Source organism: Leptosomus discolor, chromosome 5, assembly GCF_034619465.1.
Source record: "Leptosomus discolor isolate bLepDis1 chromosome 5, bLepDis1.hap2, whole genome shotgun sequence".
Taxonomy (NCBI): domain Eukaryota; kingdom Metazoa; phylum Chordata; class Aves; order Leptosomiformes; family Leptosomidae; genus Leptosomus; species Leptosomus discolor.
The window spans coordinates 7,670,327-7,688,286 of record NC_141395.1 but is presented as its reverse complement, the minus strand read 5'-3'; the positions used below and the strand labels follow the sequence as shown (position 1 = coordinate 7,688,286).

Here is a 17,960-nt window from a genome sequence, read left to right as displayed (position 1 = left end):
ATAGAAATTTTTGAAAATAATATTTGCAAAATAATTTTTAAAAAATATGGTGTTGAACACTTCACTCACCCTTCTCATGCAATTTGGCTTCCAAATTAGGATTTCAAATGAGCTACAATAGATGCAAGCTGCAGCTGTTGGGAATGCCACGAGAATGCACAACACATCCGAAGTCTCCATTGACCTCAAGATACTGAGACACATTACAAAACAACCTCTTCCTCTATGTGCACGTGCCTAACACATGTCTTTTTGCTCATCTCCACAAAAATTTATAGTTTAACTTAACACCATCCAACCTTTGGCATTGTTCTTAAATCTCTTTTGTGCCGTGAAGAAATAAAATACAATACTGTGCCAGCAGAAAAGCTACAGTGTTCTGATGGTTCCTTAAGAAACTTGCAGAAGCAGTGTGTGTGTACACAGAGCTTACCCAGTGAGCAGGATAACTGTGACACGTTTCCCACATGCTGCACCTTGAGAGAGGTAAAACAATTTTTGTACGTTGTTAACAATTGATTTGCCCTTTTTCACTATACCTTTGTAGGTTTTTTGGTTGTCATTATCCAGTGACTTTTCTAATAAAACTCCAGGTTACACAAAGTACAACAGTGAGAAGCTTTCCAGGCTGAGACTGTGTATTTTTTGGCCTTCAAATGTTTGACACTATCTGCCTCAGCAATATTACTCAGAATACACAGTCACAGTCCTAATTGTTTCAGAAAAACTTAAGTGCAGCATTTTTTCCAAAATATTATCGTCACAGCGCTTCAGAGAAATTGTCCTGCCCTCGCTCCTGTGAGATGTTCACTGAAGAGGCTGTCTGACCTTCGGTGGCTGTGCCCCCACGAAGGCTGTGCCATAACCGCCGCGCCGCCCCTCACAGAGCCCGACTCCCCGGGGAGCAGGGAGGACATCCTGGCCTCACCTCCTGCCTTTCATGGCGGAGCTGCGCATGCCACACCCTCTACTTTTAACATATTTAGCGTGGATTTCTGTCACACAGGTTACCTCCTCCATCATTCTTCCCCTCTGTCGCACCCTTGACTCCCCGGGGCGGATGCTGGGGCCAGGGCTAACGGTGGCCACCCTCTCCTCACAGGCCCCTTTCGCCCCGCCGCTGGCCCGAGCCTCCTCAGACATTCTGCCGTGGGGCCGAGCTCCGGGCCGAGGCTCTGCCGCGGAACCACGCGAGGCGCCGCGGAGACAAAATGGCGCCCGACCGAGGCGAACCTGCCGCCACCCAGCGCGTGGCCGAGGGCGGGCGCGCGCCGCGCGCAGACGCCAATCAGAAGGCGACGTCGGGCCGCGGCCGCCGGCGCACGCGCACCACCGGCCGTTGGTGCGGCGGCGGAGGCGCATGCGCATGACGGCGGCTCGCAGCGCCCGGGGCCAGCGGCACCATGATGTGGTTCGGCGGCTCTATCCCGGCCGCCATCGCCGCCGCCAAGCAGCGGAGCTCGGTCTTCGTCGTGTTCGTGTCAGGTACGGCCCGGCCCGGCCGGGGCGGGGGGAATGGTGCTGGGCGCCGGGCCTCTGCCCGCCGCCGCGCTGACACAGCGCCTGCGGCCGCGTCGCCGCCGGGGCCGGCAGCAACCGCCGCTCAGGCAGGCCTCTGGGCTGCGGCGCCGTCCCTCAGACCGGCCGGGACGGCCCCGGGCTCCGGCGGCGCCCGAGTGGGTCGCACTTCCCCGCCCGCCCGCCCGCCCGCTGCCCCGTGGGGCGCCGCTGCCCGCAGCCGGCCCCGCCGTGTGGGCCCGGCGGCCCTGTCAGCCGGCGCTGCTCCTTCGCTCGCCCCCGGGCGGAGCTTGACGGAGGCTCCGCAGCGCCTTCGCGCCAGCTGCTGCCTCCCCCTCCCGCCGCGCGGTGGTTTCTGCTGTGTCAGTCCGAGTGCCCGCCGCCCGGCCCGGCGGAGCGTGGCCTGCTGGAGAGGTGTCCCAGCCCCTGGACCGGCCCTCCTTACGGTGTATCGCGGCTTTACGCGCTGCTGCAGGGCAGGGAGATCGCTTGTTTCGATGTTTAGATTTTCCCTTCGTTATGCCCTTGTATAAGCCTGCGTTCCGTTCTTACTGCTGTGACTTTCTTGGGTCCTGGTGTACAGTGTCCTTTTTCTTCTGAGTTGCCTATCCTGTTTGTTCTGTGACTGAAGGGTAATTGAAGAAACCTGTAGAAACTCGCGTTGTCTTTGCGTACATAGCCTTTCTGTCTGGAGAAATGAGCATGAGTAAAGGGAGAGGAGGACATAAGATGGACTCTTGTAACTTTTTTCTTGTGTTTTTGTGCATGTGTGTGTTGTTTCTTTTGTTTTTACATTGCCTTAAGTGCTTGTGGCTTGAAGTTTTTCAGATGCCTCATGAAAACACAACCACACCAAACATGTGGCTAGTTTTGCTCCCTTAAGAATTATTGAACTGTGGGATTCGCTTAGCTTCAAGGAGAACTTCGTTCCCAAAGGCGATGTGAGCAGAAAAGTGCTGTTAAGTTCCTTTGTTGACACAACCCCCCCTATAATTGGAGAAGAGCATTTTCTACTGGGCAGTAAACGTACTGCTAGAAATCAAGATCTTCTCAGCCCACAGCATGCTGTGGTGGTGTTGGAGGAAGGGGTGGGATACTGTACGCAGCTTTAAGGCAGCATCTTAAAGCCTGCGAATCATGACAGCAGGTGGGTGCTATGACGTGAAAGCCTTTTACCGTTGGCATTTTTATGCATTTATTTATTTTTCGTAAACATGCTTTAGTGTGTTTACGTGCAGCACCTACCTGATAGCTCTTTGCCTTCATAGTCAATAATGAGATGATCATAGAATGTTGTATGAAATTAAATGGAAAGCCAGGTGGTAAACAACGAGGGACTTCCTGACGCCAATGTTTTGCAACACTGGACACCTTCACTTGTGAAACGTGATGTGCTGTGACTTGTGTGAAGGCTGATCTTCCCCCCAGTTCCCTACTTGGGGTTAAAAGTTCTCTACTGAATTTCTTGGATGCTTCAGATGCTCTGTATTTGGTTTATGTGGCAAGCCACGGAGGTGGCTTCTCTGGGAAGATGACAGAAGTTTCCCCAATGTCTGATAGAGCCAATGCCAGCTGGCTCCAAGACTGACCCGTTGTTGGCCAAGGCTGAGCCCACAACAATGGTGATAGTGCCTCTGTGATAACGTGTTTAAGGGGGGGGGGGGGGGGAGTGCTGTGCAGCAGCAGCTGGGAGAGAGAAGTGAGAATATGTGAGAGGAACAACTGCAGGCACCAAGGTCAGTGGAGGAGGTGCTCCAGGCACCGCAGCAGAGATTCCCCTGCAACCTGTGGTGAAGACCATGGTGAGGCAGGCTGTCCCCCTGCTGCCCATGGAGGTTAACGCTGGAGCAGATACCTGCCTATGCCCTGTGGAGGACCCCACACCGGAGCAGGTGGGTGCCCGAAGGAGGCGCTGACCCCGTGGGAAGCCCACACTGGAGCAGGCTCCTAGCAGGACTTGTGACCTCATGGAGAGAGGAGCCCATGCTGGAGCAGGCTGCTCGCAGGACTTGTGACCCTGCGGGGGACCCACACTGGAGCGGGGGAAGAGCATGAGGAGGGAGGAGTGGCAGAAACAACGTGTGATGAACTGACCGCAACCACGTTCCCCATCCCCCTCTGCTGCTGGGAGTGAAATTGAGCCTGGGAAGAAGGGAGGGGTGCGGGTAAGGTGTTTTAAGGTTTAGTTTCTGTTTTCTCATTAGCCTACTCATGACTTCTGGTTCGCAATAAATTAAATTAATTTCCCAAAGTAGAGTCTGTTTTGCCCATGTTTGTAATTGCTGAGTGATCTCCCTGTCCTTATCTTGACCCACGAGCTTGTCGTCGTGTTTTCTCTCCTGTATCTGGTTGAGGAGAGGGCGTAATAGAACGGCTTTGGTGGGCACCTGGCATCCAGCCAGGGTCAACCCACCACAAAGATTTTTTTAATAGTAATTCAGTACCTGTGAGTATTTTGAGCTTGATACATACCTATGGGGTTGAGGAGTGCACATTGTCACTTATTTCCAGTATTTTTTTATGAAATGAAAATTGTACACAAAACTGGCCTTTTCTCTTAATGTGGACTGGGTGCATGTAGGAGTAGGCAAATACACAGAGTGGAGAGATAACTTTATGTTTGCAGGAATGTAACCTAGTTTTGACATTGTAGTATGCTGTAAGGATTTGTTTTGTTTGTTCTTATGAGTCCTGAAAAAGGGAGAGTGTTACTTTGGATGGTTGTATCTCCAACGTGAACGAGTTGGAGAGTTGTGCCGAGTTCTGGCCTGCCCTCAGAACGGTGGGATCGGGACAGCTGACCTGTGGCGGAGCTGGTCACGAAGCAGTTCAGCTGTGCCTGCTGGGAAGGGGAAGCCCAAGGACATACTTTCTCACCATGTGTGGAGGGAGGCAGGTGTGCCTGAAGGATGCAGAGTGCTGAAAAAATAGTCTATTTTTATGCTAGCAATAATGGGCCTTGCTGATTGGGTAGATCCATGTCAAAACCGCACAGTTGGTGGTGATGGTACCTTTGAGGCTTCACACTACATGCCTGCCTGTAAGCACCAGACACAAAACATTTGAAAGCAACTTTTTGAGCAGAAAAACACACTTTCTGAAGTGTTTGGTGTTTCTGTTTTGTTTTGTACACTTTGTCCAGTAGTGTGTATGGGGGCAAAAATTAATAAAGGAAAAATGTTAGTGAGAGAAACGGAAAATATGAATGAAATGTAATTTTAGGGCGGCCACTGCAGAGGGTAGTTACTAGATACAGCCTTGACAAAATTAACCGAATTCTGGTAGGTCCATCTCTGGTTTCTGCTACCATCTGTTGTCCCTCTCTCCCTCTTCACTGCACTTCTCTGAACAAGTGCTAGAAAATTAAGAACTGGATTATTCTTTCTGATTCTTGAATATTTTCCAGGCAAGCAAGGAATAATGTGGCTGTTTATCTTAACAATGAGGTGCTGTTTGTGACTGCAATTGCATGTTGTTCGACCAGTTTTCTTTAACGTTTTTGTTTGCAGCTATAATCCTAACAGTTTTTAGTTCAGGTTTAAAACCTTCATGGCATGTTCTGGTGAGGCAGTTGTGTAAGCATATTAAAGATCCTGTTGAGTTCACGGGAAGTTGCAATAAAAGGGGTTGCTCCATACTCTCCAGGGAGCATAAGGTGGAGCGTGTCTGCCTTACGGAACGGATTGTAAATATTAAGGTGAGCTGTTAGATTAGAGGCTTCTGTACACACAGGGCAAGGAAGTTGTCTTTGGGGACCACATGAGTCACTTTGTGGTACCAGATAATTGATGGTAGGTTCTGCTGCTGCACAGCGAAAAAGTATTCCTGGTCCTGAAACGGGTCTGGTGCATGTCTCTGGTATCTTGCTGAGAGCTGTTCTGTACATGATTTCTAGCCTGCAGAGTTAAAATTCTCCTCCCATTATTTGAGTTATTAATCTAAAGTTAATTGCTCATTTGATATGAAAGCCCCTGATTGAGGTGTTTAAGATTATTCTTTCCAAACATTAGATGTGTTCCAATCATGAAAATACCAAGCCACTTACCAGAAGTGAAAAAATGAAGTGGGGGGACACACATGGACACACACATGGACACACACACGATTTCAAGCTAAACTGTTTGTGTTTCTGTTTGGTAACATTTGTAGAAACACTGCTTCCTTTGTTCATAACTTTAGATTCTTTTTTTGCAAACCACCAATTTGCAATCAATAACCTGTTTGTTAGTATTTTGTAGCCAAGCTGTATCAAAGCACTTTTCAAGTTAAGTATGTGAAATGAAGCAAAGGAGGCGGTGGCAAACAGCTTAGTATCTTGGCTTTCTGTTATTTCCAGAACGGGCGGTCCTTACTCTTACTGAGTAGTTAAGAAATGTTGGACATTGAGAAGTCAGCTGGGCTTATCTTGCTGCTTTTGAAAACACTTTTCCCTGATACGTGCTGAGGAATAGGGGAATTGAAGTCCTTTGGCAACCCGTGATGGTTTTGAATAAGTTACTTGTACTGGAAAGAAGTCATTGCAGAAGGAGAGGCTCTTCCGACTGTCTGAATCACTTGCGAAATGATGGATACATTTTCCCTATGTAGATACCTAAATTTACCTATCCAAATTTAAGACAAGAGCAAGCGTGACTGTGATTTGTGTACAGGTCTTTTCAGTAAGTGAAATAAAGCGATGCTTTTGTTTGAGAAACGTAAGAAATGTGAGAGTCTTGGGAAGAGAATTCTGAGGCGGTTGTTATAGCTCAGTGTTTAGCAGAATTATGAATTGTCAAGTTCTGTTCAGCTTGACCTCTTGACTTTTCTGATGCTTTTCCTGTGACCTGGCAGTTTTCGTTACAGGTTATAATTACTACTACAGAACTGTAACAAATGAACCTTAACCCCCAAATGAGAAAGGGTTATCAAAAGAAAAAGATATATGAGAATAAGCCACTATTCTGTGGGCAGTCACAACATTAATCTGTGCCTCATGGCACAGAGCACATAAAATGTGAGCTATCAGCATTTTCATTCATGGGTCCCATCTCTCAGACTGTACTGCAAACAGTCTCTGACCTGTTTGTGTCTTTCAGCATTCTTTTTCTACAGCAGTTGTTTGTACGGAAAAGTTAGTGTTAGGCAAGTATTTAGATATTTTTAGTAGCCTAATCGGATGAGCACATGTCCTTTTGAAAAAGGGTGTGTGGTGAAGCAGCTGTCTGAGCATTTGGGAATGGGGGAGGAGGCTGAACTGCTTTTGGCAGAACAGCTGCATCCATTGACCACAGTTGGAAGTACTGCACTTAAAGGAAGAGGAAACGTTCCTGCATAAAATATCATAAATATTTACTTGCTTATGTAGAATAATAGTAATAGAGGTGAATACTTTCTTACTTGCTCCAGTACTTCCAGGGAAAAATCAGTACATATGGTTGGAAAACACTTTTCCAAAATCGGTGTATTTTTGATACGTGTCTGAGAAGCATTGTAGCCAGACAGTCATGGCCTTAAGGCAACAGTGCTTCACCAGGGGACTGCACATACAACTCCTGATCCTTAACAAGTGAAAAATACTGTGTGAAATGGCAGCTGGGATGAAGCAAACAAATGGTTTGTTGTTGTCATTGAATAATGGACCACTATATTTCTATACTTGTGACTCATTCTTCATCAAGAGTACAGTCGATTCCAAGCTGCTAGGAGGTGATGCAGATTGGAGATAAACAAATGGTTGCAGGCCACTTTACTTGTTGAAAGATGGTTAATATTCATGGGAATCTATTTATTAACCCACATCCTTGCTAAACCAGTGCTTTGGAAGGTAAATGTATGATTGACATGTTTCATCTGATTAAAATAACACTTCTGAACTTGTGGCTGGAGAGCACCTTTTCACTTTCCCTTTCTTAAGTAGCTCCTTTCTACTATTATTCTTGCTCCCGTGTGCTCCTCACTTCTTTTCCTCCCCTCCTGCTGTTACTGTTCATGTCAGGAACTAGAATCCAAAACTAAGTTACAAATAAATGTATGAATGTTACAAATAAATGCTTCTTGCCTTGTTTTTTTTTAACGGCATCAAACTGTGAAAGCTTGTCGGCTGAATGAGGTATTTACAAGGAGTGGAAAACAGTTTTACCTGTTTAGCTGCTGTGCTGGCATGCAATTAAATTTGTAATCAGGGGTAAGCAGCGGATAGCTTGGCATGTTAGCAAGCTAAGCTGAGTGTTGGGGAGGAGCAGTGGTTCCCTCTGTGCTGGGGGATCTGCTTGCATGGTATGAGTGTACTGGAGCAAACCACTAAAGCATAGGCACACGCACTGAAGGGCGGTCCTTGAGTAGTCAGGCAGTTAGATGATGCAGTCAAGCCGATCTTTGGACTTGCCATCACCTCCAGTTCCCCTCTCTCTGTTCCATTTGTGTGGTCCACTCTCTTCTGCTGCCCTGGACCAGCTCACCATGCAGTTTAACGACTGTGAAAGCTACTTGCTGGCTTGGAAGGATTTTTGGTATATCAGTTTTTTGGCACGTTAGCCAGGCAAATCATCTGAATTGTCTCCTGATTATAAAAAAAAAAAAAAAAAGATAAACGGACTTCAAAACAATCAGGAGTGTCTTTCAGAGATGATTTCAAGTAATTGAAGCAAAGCTAAAATCAGACCAGTGACAGGAATTTGTGGTGGGTTTAGCTTCACGCCTGTGCTGTGTCTTGCAGGTGAGGATGAACAATCTACTGAGATGGCTGCAAGGTGGGAAGATGAGAAGGTGACTGAAGCTGCCTCAGATGGTTTTGTCGCTATTAAAATCGACACCAAAAGGTTTGATCCTGTTCTAGTTCTGTCTTTTACACAGTCTTTCATTGATGATGATGAGACTAAGAGGCTTTTGAAGTCCTCACCTGGACTTGGAGGTAGTCTAAATACAAGGCTCCAGAGCACAAGTGAATTCAGTACTCCTGAAGCCACTAGAGCCTGAGAAAATTCAAAATTTCCAGATTTACTGTTGTGTTCTGCAGAATATTCATTGTGTATTTTGGACTGTGTTTCAGTACTAGTAAGAGTATGCTTGAGGTCGTCCCTTTTCAACAGGAAGAGACACAAAAGTTATGTAAAAAAAGCCGGAATCAAAATGCAAGTACTCTTGAGGCAGCTCTTGATTTGCCAAGTTACATAACAAACTTTAAAAACTGTCATGAATTCAGAAAGATAAAAATCTGTAAAGCCCCAGAGAAAATGTGTTTGTCTCTATTGTATTATAACATGTAGAACAGAGAAGCATTGAAGTTCCTGGGTAAATTACTCGACTATTTTTGTTATATATAAGTGTTCCAGTCCATGTGCAGAAAGTGCCCTGACATTTCCAAAAATGGTATTATTTTGCAATGCTCTATAGACATTTTATTAGACTTACTGTATTATTTGCACTTAAGATGTCTTTTTCCGGAATTGCTTCTTAGCACTTTTCCCTAAATCTTACAGTCACCTGTGATAAACCAGGGGCTGTCACCATGTCAACACTTATGCAAAATGTTAATGAGAAGATGCAGGGCAAATTTGCTCTTAGTGTTCTCTCAACTATTTAAATAGCTTTGTGGGTGGTAGTAGGACAGTTATTTTTTGGTGAACTTTAGATTAAGTCTAAATCTAAATTTGTTAATCTAAAGTTGTTGCAAAGTGATTGCTCCTCCTAAATGAATCTTTTCTTTTAAACAGTGAAGCATGCCTGCAGTTTTCTCAAATCTGTATCCTTTGAGATCAGTTCAGATGCTGCATTATGATTATAGATGACTGCTCTTTACAAGTTAATACTGTTCTTAAGAAAAATATATACAAGCAATGTTATTAAAAATACTTCTTGTGGCACAAAAATATGCAATAAACTGTAGTTAAAAGATACCATCTATGTATTAAACTTGCTGTCAGTTATTAGAGAAAGTGAACAAGTTGGGTTTTTTAATGTTAATCCTATGTAGTTCTCCATATAGAAAATTATCCAAAGCTTTATGTAAACAAAATAACCCACTGGTATTGCTAACCAGCATTAGAAAACAAGTAGCAATGCTTTACTGCTTGTAAGCTGGAGTTCAGCGTTGCCAAGGAGGAAGAACAAGCAGTGGATTGGGTTCTGTCAGATACACAGGTACATCTGCCTGCCTGAAGTAGGTCACTGCATATAGCTCAGGAATTCTGTATGATGCTGAGCAAGGGAATTCAGTACCTTAACTTGGCTTTTCTTAGTGCTGTAAAGAATTCATTATTGTCTGCCTAAGATGTTGTCTCACACTAAAACAAAGTCTTTCAAGTCGAAGCATAATTGGTTGGCAGATACGTGTGCCGGCGAAAAATATTCTTTGGCTTGAGGCATTTTAAAGGAAAAAATACTAAATATGTGATTGCATCACACTCAACAATATGTTTTCCGGCATTTTTGTTTGCGTCTTCCTCCCTTGACACTGACTGCTGGCGACCAGGTGGAGATGGAATATTGGGCGAGAAGGTTGTGTAGGAAGGACTCCTGCTTTCCCTTTTAAAGTTATTTTATAAACTTTGGTAGTTTGTTGCCCTTAACTGTTGCTGTGCAGATCCCGTAGTGTGTGTTCCATCGAGTTTTTTCATAGGAGACAATGGAATCCCTTTGGAAGTAATTGCTGGCAGTGTTTCTGTTGAAGAGCTTGTTACCAGAATCCATAAAGTTAAACAGGTAACACTTGCTGCCAGACTGGATCTTTCAGATTGAGTGGGGTGTGCTCACATGCTCAAGGCAAGAGGTGTCCCTGGCCTTCAGCATGTGCCTTGGGGAATTATGAATTACTGGCTCTACAGCCTTCCAACCACACAATCTGCAAACTGAAGTTCAGTACACAAAGTGAACTGGTTGGAAAAGGTTGGAAAGCACTCTGCAAAAGCACTACATTATTTTTTTGGTCTCACAGATTGGTTTAGATCATCTATGTAGCACCTACCTATGGTATTGAAGAAAAACATCAAGAACTCTAAGCTGGAATGACATGCTGATTATTGTTTCAATACAGTTCATACATGGTTTTGTCATATTGTCTGGTAATACAGATTGATAAAATTAAGCTATGGAACATAGAGAGACAGTTGTATCTGTTGACTTCAAGCGTAAGACTAAAATTAGGAAAAAATACTAAATGTGTGATTGCATCACACTCAGCAGTATGTGATCATTTTAGTTTTAAGTAGGACTGATTCTCCAAAAACAGTTAAGTCTTGACCTTTTAACCCGTGGAAAATACTCCAGATTTCATGGTCTGGTCTTTTTTTTCCCCCAATCTCTTAGATGCACACAGTAAAAGGGCAGCCTTTGGAAAATGGAAGTCAGTCATCAGCTCCCTGTCCTTCCTCTCAATCTGATGGTGCTCCAGAAAATATGCAATCCAGAGCAGTAGAGTTTTGTGACTCTCATGAGTCTGTAGTGTCTGAGACAATAAGACCTTCTGCTGGTAATGTATTTTTACATAAACACTTGCTTTTGAAATAGTCTTCTTAAGTCATTATATGCTGGTACGTGAAAGGCGGTATATTGAGTGGACTTGTTGAGGAAAAAGTTGGGTATCCCAGAACGCTTCTTGCAAGTCTATAAGGAAGAATAACTTCTCATTCTGCTCAGTTGTGAGCAGAAGTGAGTGAGAAATCTATGGTTTATAATGCAGTAAAAATTGTGCACACTTTCGGTTTAAAAAGTTTCTCCAGGTTGGTAACCTGAAACCAAATTGGTTTTTGGGGGGTGAGTCTGGCAGAACCTTGTATCTCCTTAATATATCCTAGCTGCTGTGAATTGCGGCTAACAATGAGCATCATAATATTTTACGATAAGAAACACACCTCTTATTTTTCTCTTATGCGTTACTTTCTCGTAAATCACTTGAAGATGGAGCAAATTCAGGTCAAGCAAGCCAGGAAGCAACTAATTCTTTAGATGAACAAGTGAGTGATGCTCAGCCTGTGAATGATCTCACACTGAAAGTAGAAAGGTAAGTCGCCTTTTGCAGACTTCCTCATGTATTGTGTTTGTTTCTCTGGAAGCCGTTTTGTTGGGGGGGGGTGTTTTGTTTGGTTTTTGGTTTTTTGGGTTTGTTTTTGGTTTTTTTTGGTTTTTTTTTTTGGAACAAACAGGCTTAACTTACAGGATTTTGGTGCTCATTCTGTTACCATGCAGCAAACGTGTATGTGGTATTATTTCTGTTTAGATGTCTGACTAGGGTTGGTACAAAACCAGCTTTTAAATTAGTCTCGTTTTTTACGTACTCTGAAAGGAAGAGGTGAACTGGAAAACCATAACTGTTCACCTTTGATGTAACTTGAATACAGACAATATGTTTGCTGCAAGTTTTTGATGAGTGAAACATTGAACTGAAAGCACTTGAAAGTGGCGTAATAAAGTGCTAACCTAGGTTTCGTGCAGAGATGCCATCTTATTTCTTTTTGTCTATTTGATGACTGTTTGTAGCCTAGGCATATTGAAAAAGCCAGAGGAACCCTGTTCTGAGACTCTTCTTTTGATCAGTGAACAGCAACGAGGTCTGATGAGTTCTAGTGTTTTAAAATATGGTGACCAGAAGCATCTGGTACTGTACGTGGTTCATTAATTAAATTGTTTTTAAGTATAAGATTTAGCGTAGCATCTGTAAGACATACTATTTGTTATCTAAAACTGGTGATATATACTTAGGGAATAGGATTATTTATACTGCTAAAATATATTTTTAAACTTTCACATTTAATTTCAGTTTTCTTTGAAAGATGTTGGACAATAAATATAATTTTTACTTACTACTAGTAAGAAAATGCAGTCAATATTTTACTACAAATACCAAAGTTCTGTTTAAAATGTGCATTAATCTTGAATTGTACCATATTTGCATATATCTACAGCGTTTTTTCAGGGGAAAACAGAGGCAAAGCTCTGTAGCAACTATTTTTTTGTAAGAGCAATACAGCTACTATGCAAACAAGATTTTTCTGGTTATCTGACTTCTGGTGTTCTTTGGTCGTGCCTGCGCTTTCCCTAGACTTAAAATATGTTGTGAATTACTATGGGTTTTTAAGTTAATCCTTATTGTAAGGCACCTTTCTGGGTAGATCACGCAGATGCATGTGCATCTCTGTCAGTGCTCTATATTATTTGCTTTCCATTTTAGGAAGCGATGTGCAGAAGAAACGAGACGGTTTAAACAGCTAAGGAGACATTGAGATTTCGGTGTTTCTGTTACACAGATCATAAACAGAATTTGCTTATTGTACGTGTTAGGAGTTGGTTCCACAGTAAGATGCAAGGCTCTTCATTTACTGAGCGGCAGAGGACAGCAGGAGTACGTTAGAGCTCCGTTAAAAGCTGGTGGTGAATCACCACCTCATCTTTTCATGGACGGTACACCCGCATGTGGAGGAGTCCCTCCTGCTGCCCTGGGTGTTAGCTCGGTGTTACAGTTCGGGTTCGCTGTCAGGTGGCCCGCTCTGCTGCCAGTGTTGGCAAACGCTTCGTTAAACTTTTAAACCGTTCGTAACCCATACTGCAATACTAAGACTTTTCACTTCCTTCTTAACTTTAGAATAACAAAAAAGCTTGAAGAAAGACGAGAGGAGAAGAGGAAAGAAGAAGAACAGGTAACACAAATGTAAACCAGCTTGCAGTTGTTCTGTACCCTGATTTGAATAAACGCTTAATTTCTTTTTAAACAAATGTACTTCAGTCTTGTCTTGCTCTTGTCCAAGGCAATTTCACGTCATATTTTTATGTGTCTGTTGTTTATTCAGAAAGAAATTAAGAAAGAAATTGAACGGCGAAAAACTGGTAAAGAAATGTTGGAGTACAAAAGACGACAGGAAGAAGAATTGACAAAACGTATGTTAGAGGAGCGGAACAGAGAAAAGGCAGAAGAGAAGGCGGCTAGAGAGCGTATAAGGCAGCAGATTGCAATGGTAAATTTTTCATTTTTGGAAGATAGCTTGCTGCTTCTCTTTCTCACGAGGGGCACTGGGGTACAAAAAGGATACATTTTGTCAGTTGGTAAAGCTCTGAAAGGTTGTCTGTGTTTCTGTTTGGAATCCTGTGGCCTCCTATTGTAACGATTCATGTGTTTGGGGTTAATGTAGCGTTTCCTGTGTATAAAATGAACCTTCTGCTTTCATATTTATGATGATCTTTTCTATCTGAATGGACGTACCAACTTCTGTGTCACGTGGCTTGAGTCCAGTGGAAAATTATCATTTAGACATAAAAATAATTGCAATTTAAGCATGGTTCTGGAACAGAAGCACAGGGAATATTTAATTGTGGAACATGCGGAAGACCACTAATCTCAAAAAGGTGGTGAGGATTTTTCTAAGTTTGTGTATATGTGTGTACATATATGGATGTAAACAATTCACAAGAACTGAAATCCCTCCTCATTATTAGGTTTTGGCCTAGAACACTTAGTACTGTAATAGTGTTACTTGTCAGAAGATTTTTTTTCCCCTTTGTCTTCACTGGCGTGTTAAACTTGCATGGGAAGATCATCTATTAACAACTATTTGCATGAAGTGACTCGTTGAAAAGTGTGTCATCTTGAGTAATGACATGAGATTGTGCAGTTTGACAGTAAACAATTCTTTGCAGCGCTACTGTCTTTTCTCGTAGTTGAGTTCAGATTGTAACTGTCTGTTTTAATGAATATTAAGCTACAATTTCTGGTAAAAATTAAGGTTTCTGTTTGGTCCTGTCATAGGATCGTGCTGAGAGAGCAGCTCGCTTTGCAAAATCGAAGGAAGAAGCAGAAGCTGCAAAAGCTGCAGCTCTTCAGGCTAAACAGGCTGAAATAGAGGCCAGAAAAGAAGCATCTCAAAAGGAGCGAAGGTGAGTTGCTGTAGAGAAAGAAGTGTATATTTTGGGGAGAGGTAAAGAAACTTAAACTTCAAAAAGATTTAATACATATCGTAATCTATTAATTTATGCCATGTTGAACTGTTTAAACAGTGACACAAAAAGTCGCCTTTCTTTATTTGTAGCTATTTACATGAATATTATGTTCTCTGATAACTTCCATCCTGTTGACATTCCTGATCACGAGACACTAGCACCTTTCCTTGGCCGTTACTTCAGTTAGATGAGAACTTTCTCTGTCTGTTCTTTGGTGTAAATAGCATGTGTAATGGGCTAGGCGGGGAACGAGGGAGGTTGAGGATGTGGTAGGTCATGACTAGACGGAATGACAAGATGATGTCAGAACTGTGCTGGGGCGCGTGGTGCCGACCCGGCTGTTTGGCTATGTGTGCAGTTGGCTTGGATTCAGCCAGGCTGGATTGGGGTCGTCAGCTGTCGATGTCAAGCTGTCCCCTCCCTTGCCCAGCACTACTGTTTAAGCAATATTCTACCCTATATAGAGACCTTCCGTGGAGTTATGGAGCCTCCGTGAGCCTGGTACTGCCCCTGAACAGCGGGCAAGCACAGGAGTAGCAGCCTGTGTTGGTGTGGAAACTCCAGCAGCAATGCTGGGCCATAGCTAGCTGAATATAGAACTACTTGCCAAGCCATCCTGACTGTCTGTGCCCTCCTAGTCCAACTTTATGTGAAAAAAGAACAAAAGTGGTACTGGCTACATAAGACATATGGTTTATGTTTCGTTCACTTAGTCATTCTTTTTGCACGATGAATGTAAATACCTTGTTTGAATGGTGATGGGTCTTGGACTCTGATGAAAACCAGAGGACGTGCATTGTGACATCTAAGCAGGTGGTTATCAGCTGCGGGTCCAAACTGTATTGCAGCCCATCTGCGCTGCCATGAGTAGGATGACTGTCCCTCTCTTCCACGTTTCAATACTACCAAGCTAAAGCCCCAGGAAGGAGTGTTTGTCTGTAACTGTTCGTGTGCTGACTGACCCCGATACGTGTCCTGCAGTGCAATAGCCAGGATTCAGTTCCGCCTCCCAGATGGATCTTCCTTTACTAACCAGTTCCCATCCGAAGCCCGGCTGGAAGAAGCGAGGCAGTTTGCTGCACAGGTAAAGTGGTGTTTTGTTTTCTCAGCTATGTGCTGATTACAGCTTGCTGTAGCATCAAGTCCTTGTTGATCGTTGTGGAATTGTCATCAACCGCTTCCCTTTTTGTTACTTGAAGGGGCTTTTGGTAGCAGCCTTCTCCAGTGCCACCAACTGCCTTTGTATTCCCGCAGCGTATCATTAGTAAGAGAGAGCAGGATATGGAAAATCCTCCATTTCTCTGTATGAAGATGAGAGATAGTTTGATACAGAACTCTTGGGTCAATATGGCAAGGTATCCTCAGCTGGCAAATCTGCAGCTCGTGAAAGTGAGCAGTGACAAAGCAAATGTTGTCTTTCTATTTTCACAGACCGTCGGTAACACTTACGGCAACTTTTCGCTGGCAACGATGTTTCCCAGAAGGGAGTTTACCAAAGAAGATTATGGAAAGAAGCTACTGGAGCTAGAGTTAGCACCCAGTGCTTCGGTAGTGTTGCTGCCGGTGGGTGTTGGCTTTTGGCTTGTTCACTTTTCATTTTCTTGCAAAGAGCAGTACTGTAGCGGTGTATTTGCTGTTAGTTGTCCCTGATAATATTTGGCTTGAATTTTGGTCTTTTCCCTGTCTAAGATTGCAGAATTACTTTAATGTTTGTCAGGACTGATTTGGAAGAGGCCTTTTTTGAAGCAGATAAATAGTGGCATAGATACTTGTCTCATGTGTAACCAAATTTGTTTCTTGTGTCTGCTCAGCTGCTTCTAAATTAAGGATGAAATGCTCTGTCTCCGAGTGCACGACTTCTTTAATACCTGACAGTTTGCTTTATGTGTTCATGTGTTCCCAGGCGGGAAGACCTGCTACTTCTGTTGTTCAGGCTTCAGGCGGTGATCTGTGGAAGTTCTTGGGCACAATACTTTATCCCCTCTTAGCGGTTTGGAGATTTATTAGCAACTTCCTCTTTACGAGTCCACCCCCCTCCCAGCCCACTGTGAGATCAGCTCACCAGCAAGACCATCCAAATCCTCCAGCGTCTGGCAGCATTGAGCAAAGCAGGTAATCCCAGCTGCTTCTCGGACTGCTTGCTGGAATTGTTTTCAGCTCCTAGTGGGGAGCTGGACTGGATCTGTCTCTTAATGGCTGCTTCTCCTTGAGTTTCTGGCCACCATCCTCCCACCTGGTTAAAAGGGTGAACCCGGTGGCTGGTCATCTGCCTGGCAGCTCTGACCAGGAGTTCTCAGTGTTCAGCTGTGGGATTAAGCAAGCTCCTTGCTGTTTGTTTCAGTGCCCAGTTAGAGTAGACAAAGCATTGTCTTGGACAGCCGTTCATGGGTAGGGAACGCAGCTGTAACTGCACATGAGGGCTTCCCTCCAGCTGATACTGCTGGGGAGAGGATTTTGAAACTTAGATGTCAGATAGTTACAGTATGGTGGTACAAGAAACTCGGACAACTGAAGTCTGACTTTGACAGTGAAGGTTTTGTATGGCCTAGAGAATAAGTGCCCTGTACCAGGAGTGCCGCTAGGCCACGTATGGCTTCACTGACAGGGGCTTTCCAGGGCAACCAAGATTCCGTCAGTTTGTCTGACTGCAAAGTGACAAATTTTCAGCTGGGTATTGCTTCCTAAGGAAACAAAGGGCTGAAGACAACTATTGCTGGGGGTAAGGGAAGGAAGGATGCATGATTTTTATTTATTGCATTTGTTTCTCGTGTGTAATTGTTACCAGGGACACTGTCAAATGTCACTGTCGTTTGTACCCTAGGCAAGCAGTCAGGAAACGAGTAGTGGAAAAGCGGGGGGAAGACTTCAAAAAAGAAGGCAAAATATATAGACTGAGGACTCAAGACGATGGAGAAGATGAAAACAATACTTGGAATGGAAATTCTACACAACAAATGTAGTTTTGAGTAATGGCTGTAATCACCATCTGGCTTTTTTTTTTTTTTTTTCTTATTTGATTTAAGTCAACTAAAGCTTTTGGACAAGTGGGGCTTATTTTACACTGACTGAATTACTTAAATCTTATTCCTGCAGTGGAGTAGGGAATAAAGTCACTGAAGTCAGAGAAAGGGAGAGGGCAGCTGAAGGCTAGAAGCAGAGAGTTAAAAAGGCTGAACATCTCCATCAGCTTTCATAATCGTTACCCTACTGCCACGGGAAGGCACTTTTTAATCTATAAGTATTCTGCTACATAAATTTAAGGGCCAGATATTAATATAAAGGTCAAGGTAGGCAATGATTGATTAAAATGAGGGTTTCAGAAGCACTACAAGTAGCAAATCAGGTAACTAATTTATGTTTAACTTCTTTCTTGCTTCCTGCAACTGCAAGCAAAACCTTGTAGTTTTTAATTCCCCAAGCACTCAATAAACTATTTTCCAGAAAACATAACTATTCTCTTGTGAAGTTCCTCTTAAACACTTGTGTCACAAGGAAGCAAGCAGTTAGGATCATGCACTGAAATTTAAAATACGGCGGAC

The 17,960-nt window shown here is 43.7% G+C and overlaps 1 protein-coding gene across 2 annotated transcripts; it reads left to right on the top strand.

Annotated features, from left to right (window-relative positions):
- Positions 1-1,399: 1,399 nt before the first annotated feature.
- Positions 1,400-17,871, top strand: UBXN4 (UBX domain protein 4). 2 transcript variants are annotated; one of them, XM_086465455.1, is made up of 13 exons: positions 1,400-1,485; positions 8,213-8,315; positions 9,210-9,238; positions 10,079-10,197; positions 10,801-10,963; positions 11,392-11,494; positions 13,073-13,127; positions 13,278-13,442; positions 14,231-14,358; positions 15,403-15,505; positions 15,853-15,984; positions 16,325-16,533; positions 17,243-17,871. In XM_086465455.1, exons 1-13 carry the CDS (start codon positions 1,404-1,406, stop codon positions 17,379-17,381), a joined length of 1,530 nt encoding a protein of 509 aa, XP_086321581.1. In that variant the 5' UTR covers positions 1,400-1,403; the 3' UTR covers positions 17,382-17,871. The 2 variants fall into 2 exon arrangements, with proteins under 2 accessions (XP_086321581.1, XP_086321583.1); XM_086465457.1 differs by having other exon boundaries at positions 11,386-11,494.
- Positions 17,872-17,960: the final 89 nt, after the last annotated feature.

Bases quoted from the DNA above. Each gene is read 5' to 3' on its own strand.
- UBXN4 (XM_086465457.1), top strand. From the start codon at position 1,404: ATGATGTGGTTCGGCGGCTCTATCCCGGCCGCCATCGCCGCCGCCAAG. The intron at 1,486-8,212 runs GTACGGCCCGGC...TGTGTCTTGCAG, and splicing joins CTTCGTCGTGTTCGTGTCAG to GTGAGGATGAACAATCTACT. The intron at 10,198-10,800 runs GTAACACTTGCT...CCAATCTCTTAG, and splicing joins GAATCCATAAAGTTAAACAG to ATGCACACAGTAAAAGGGCA.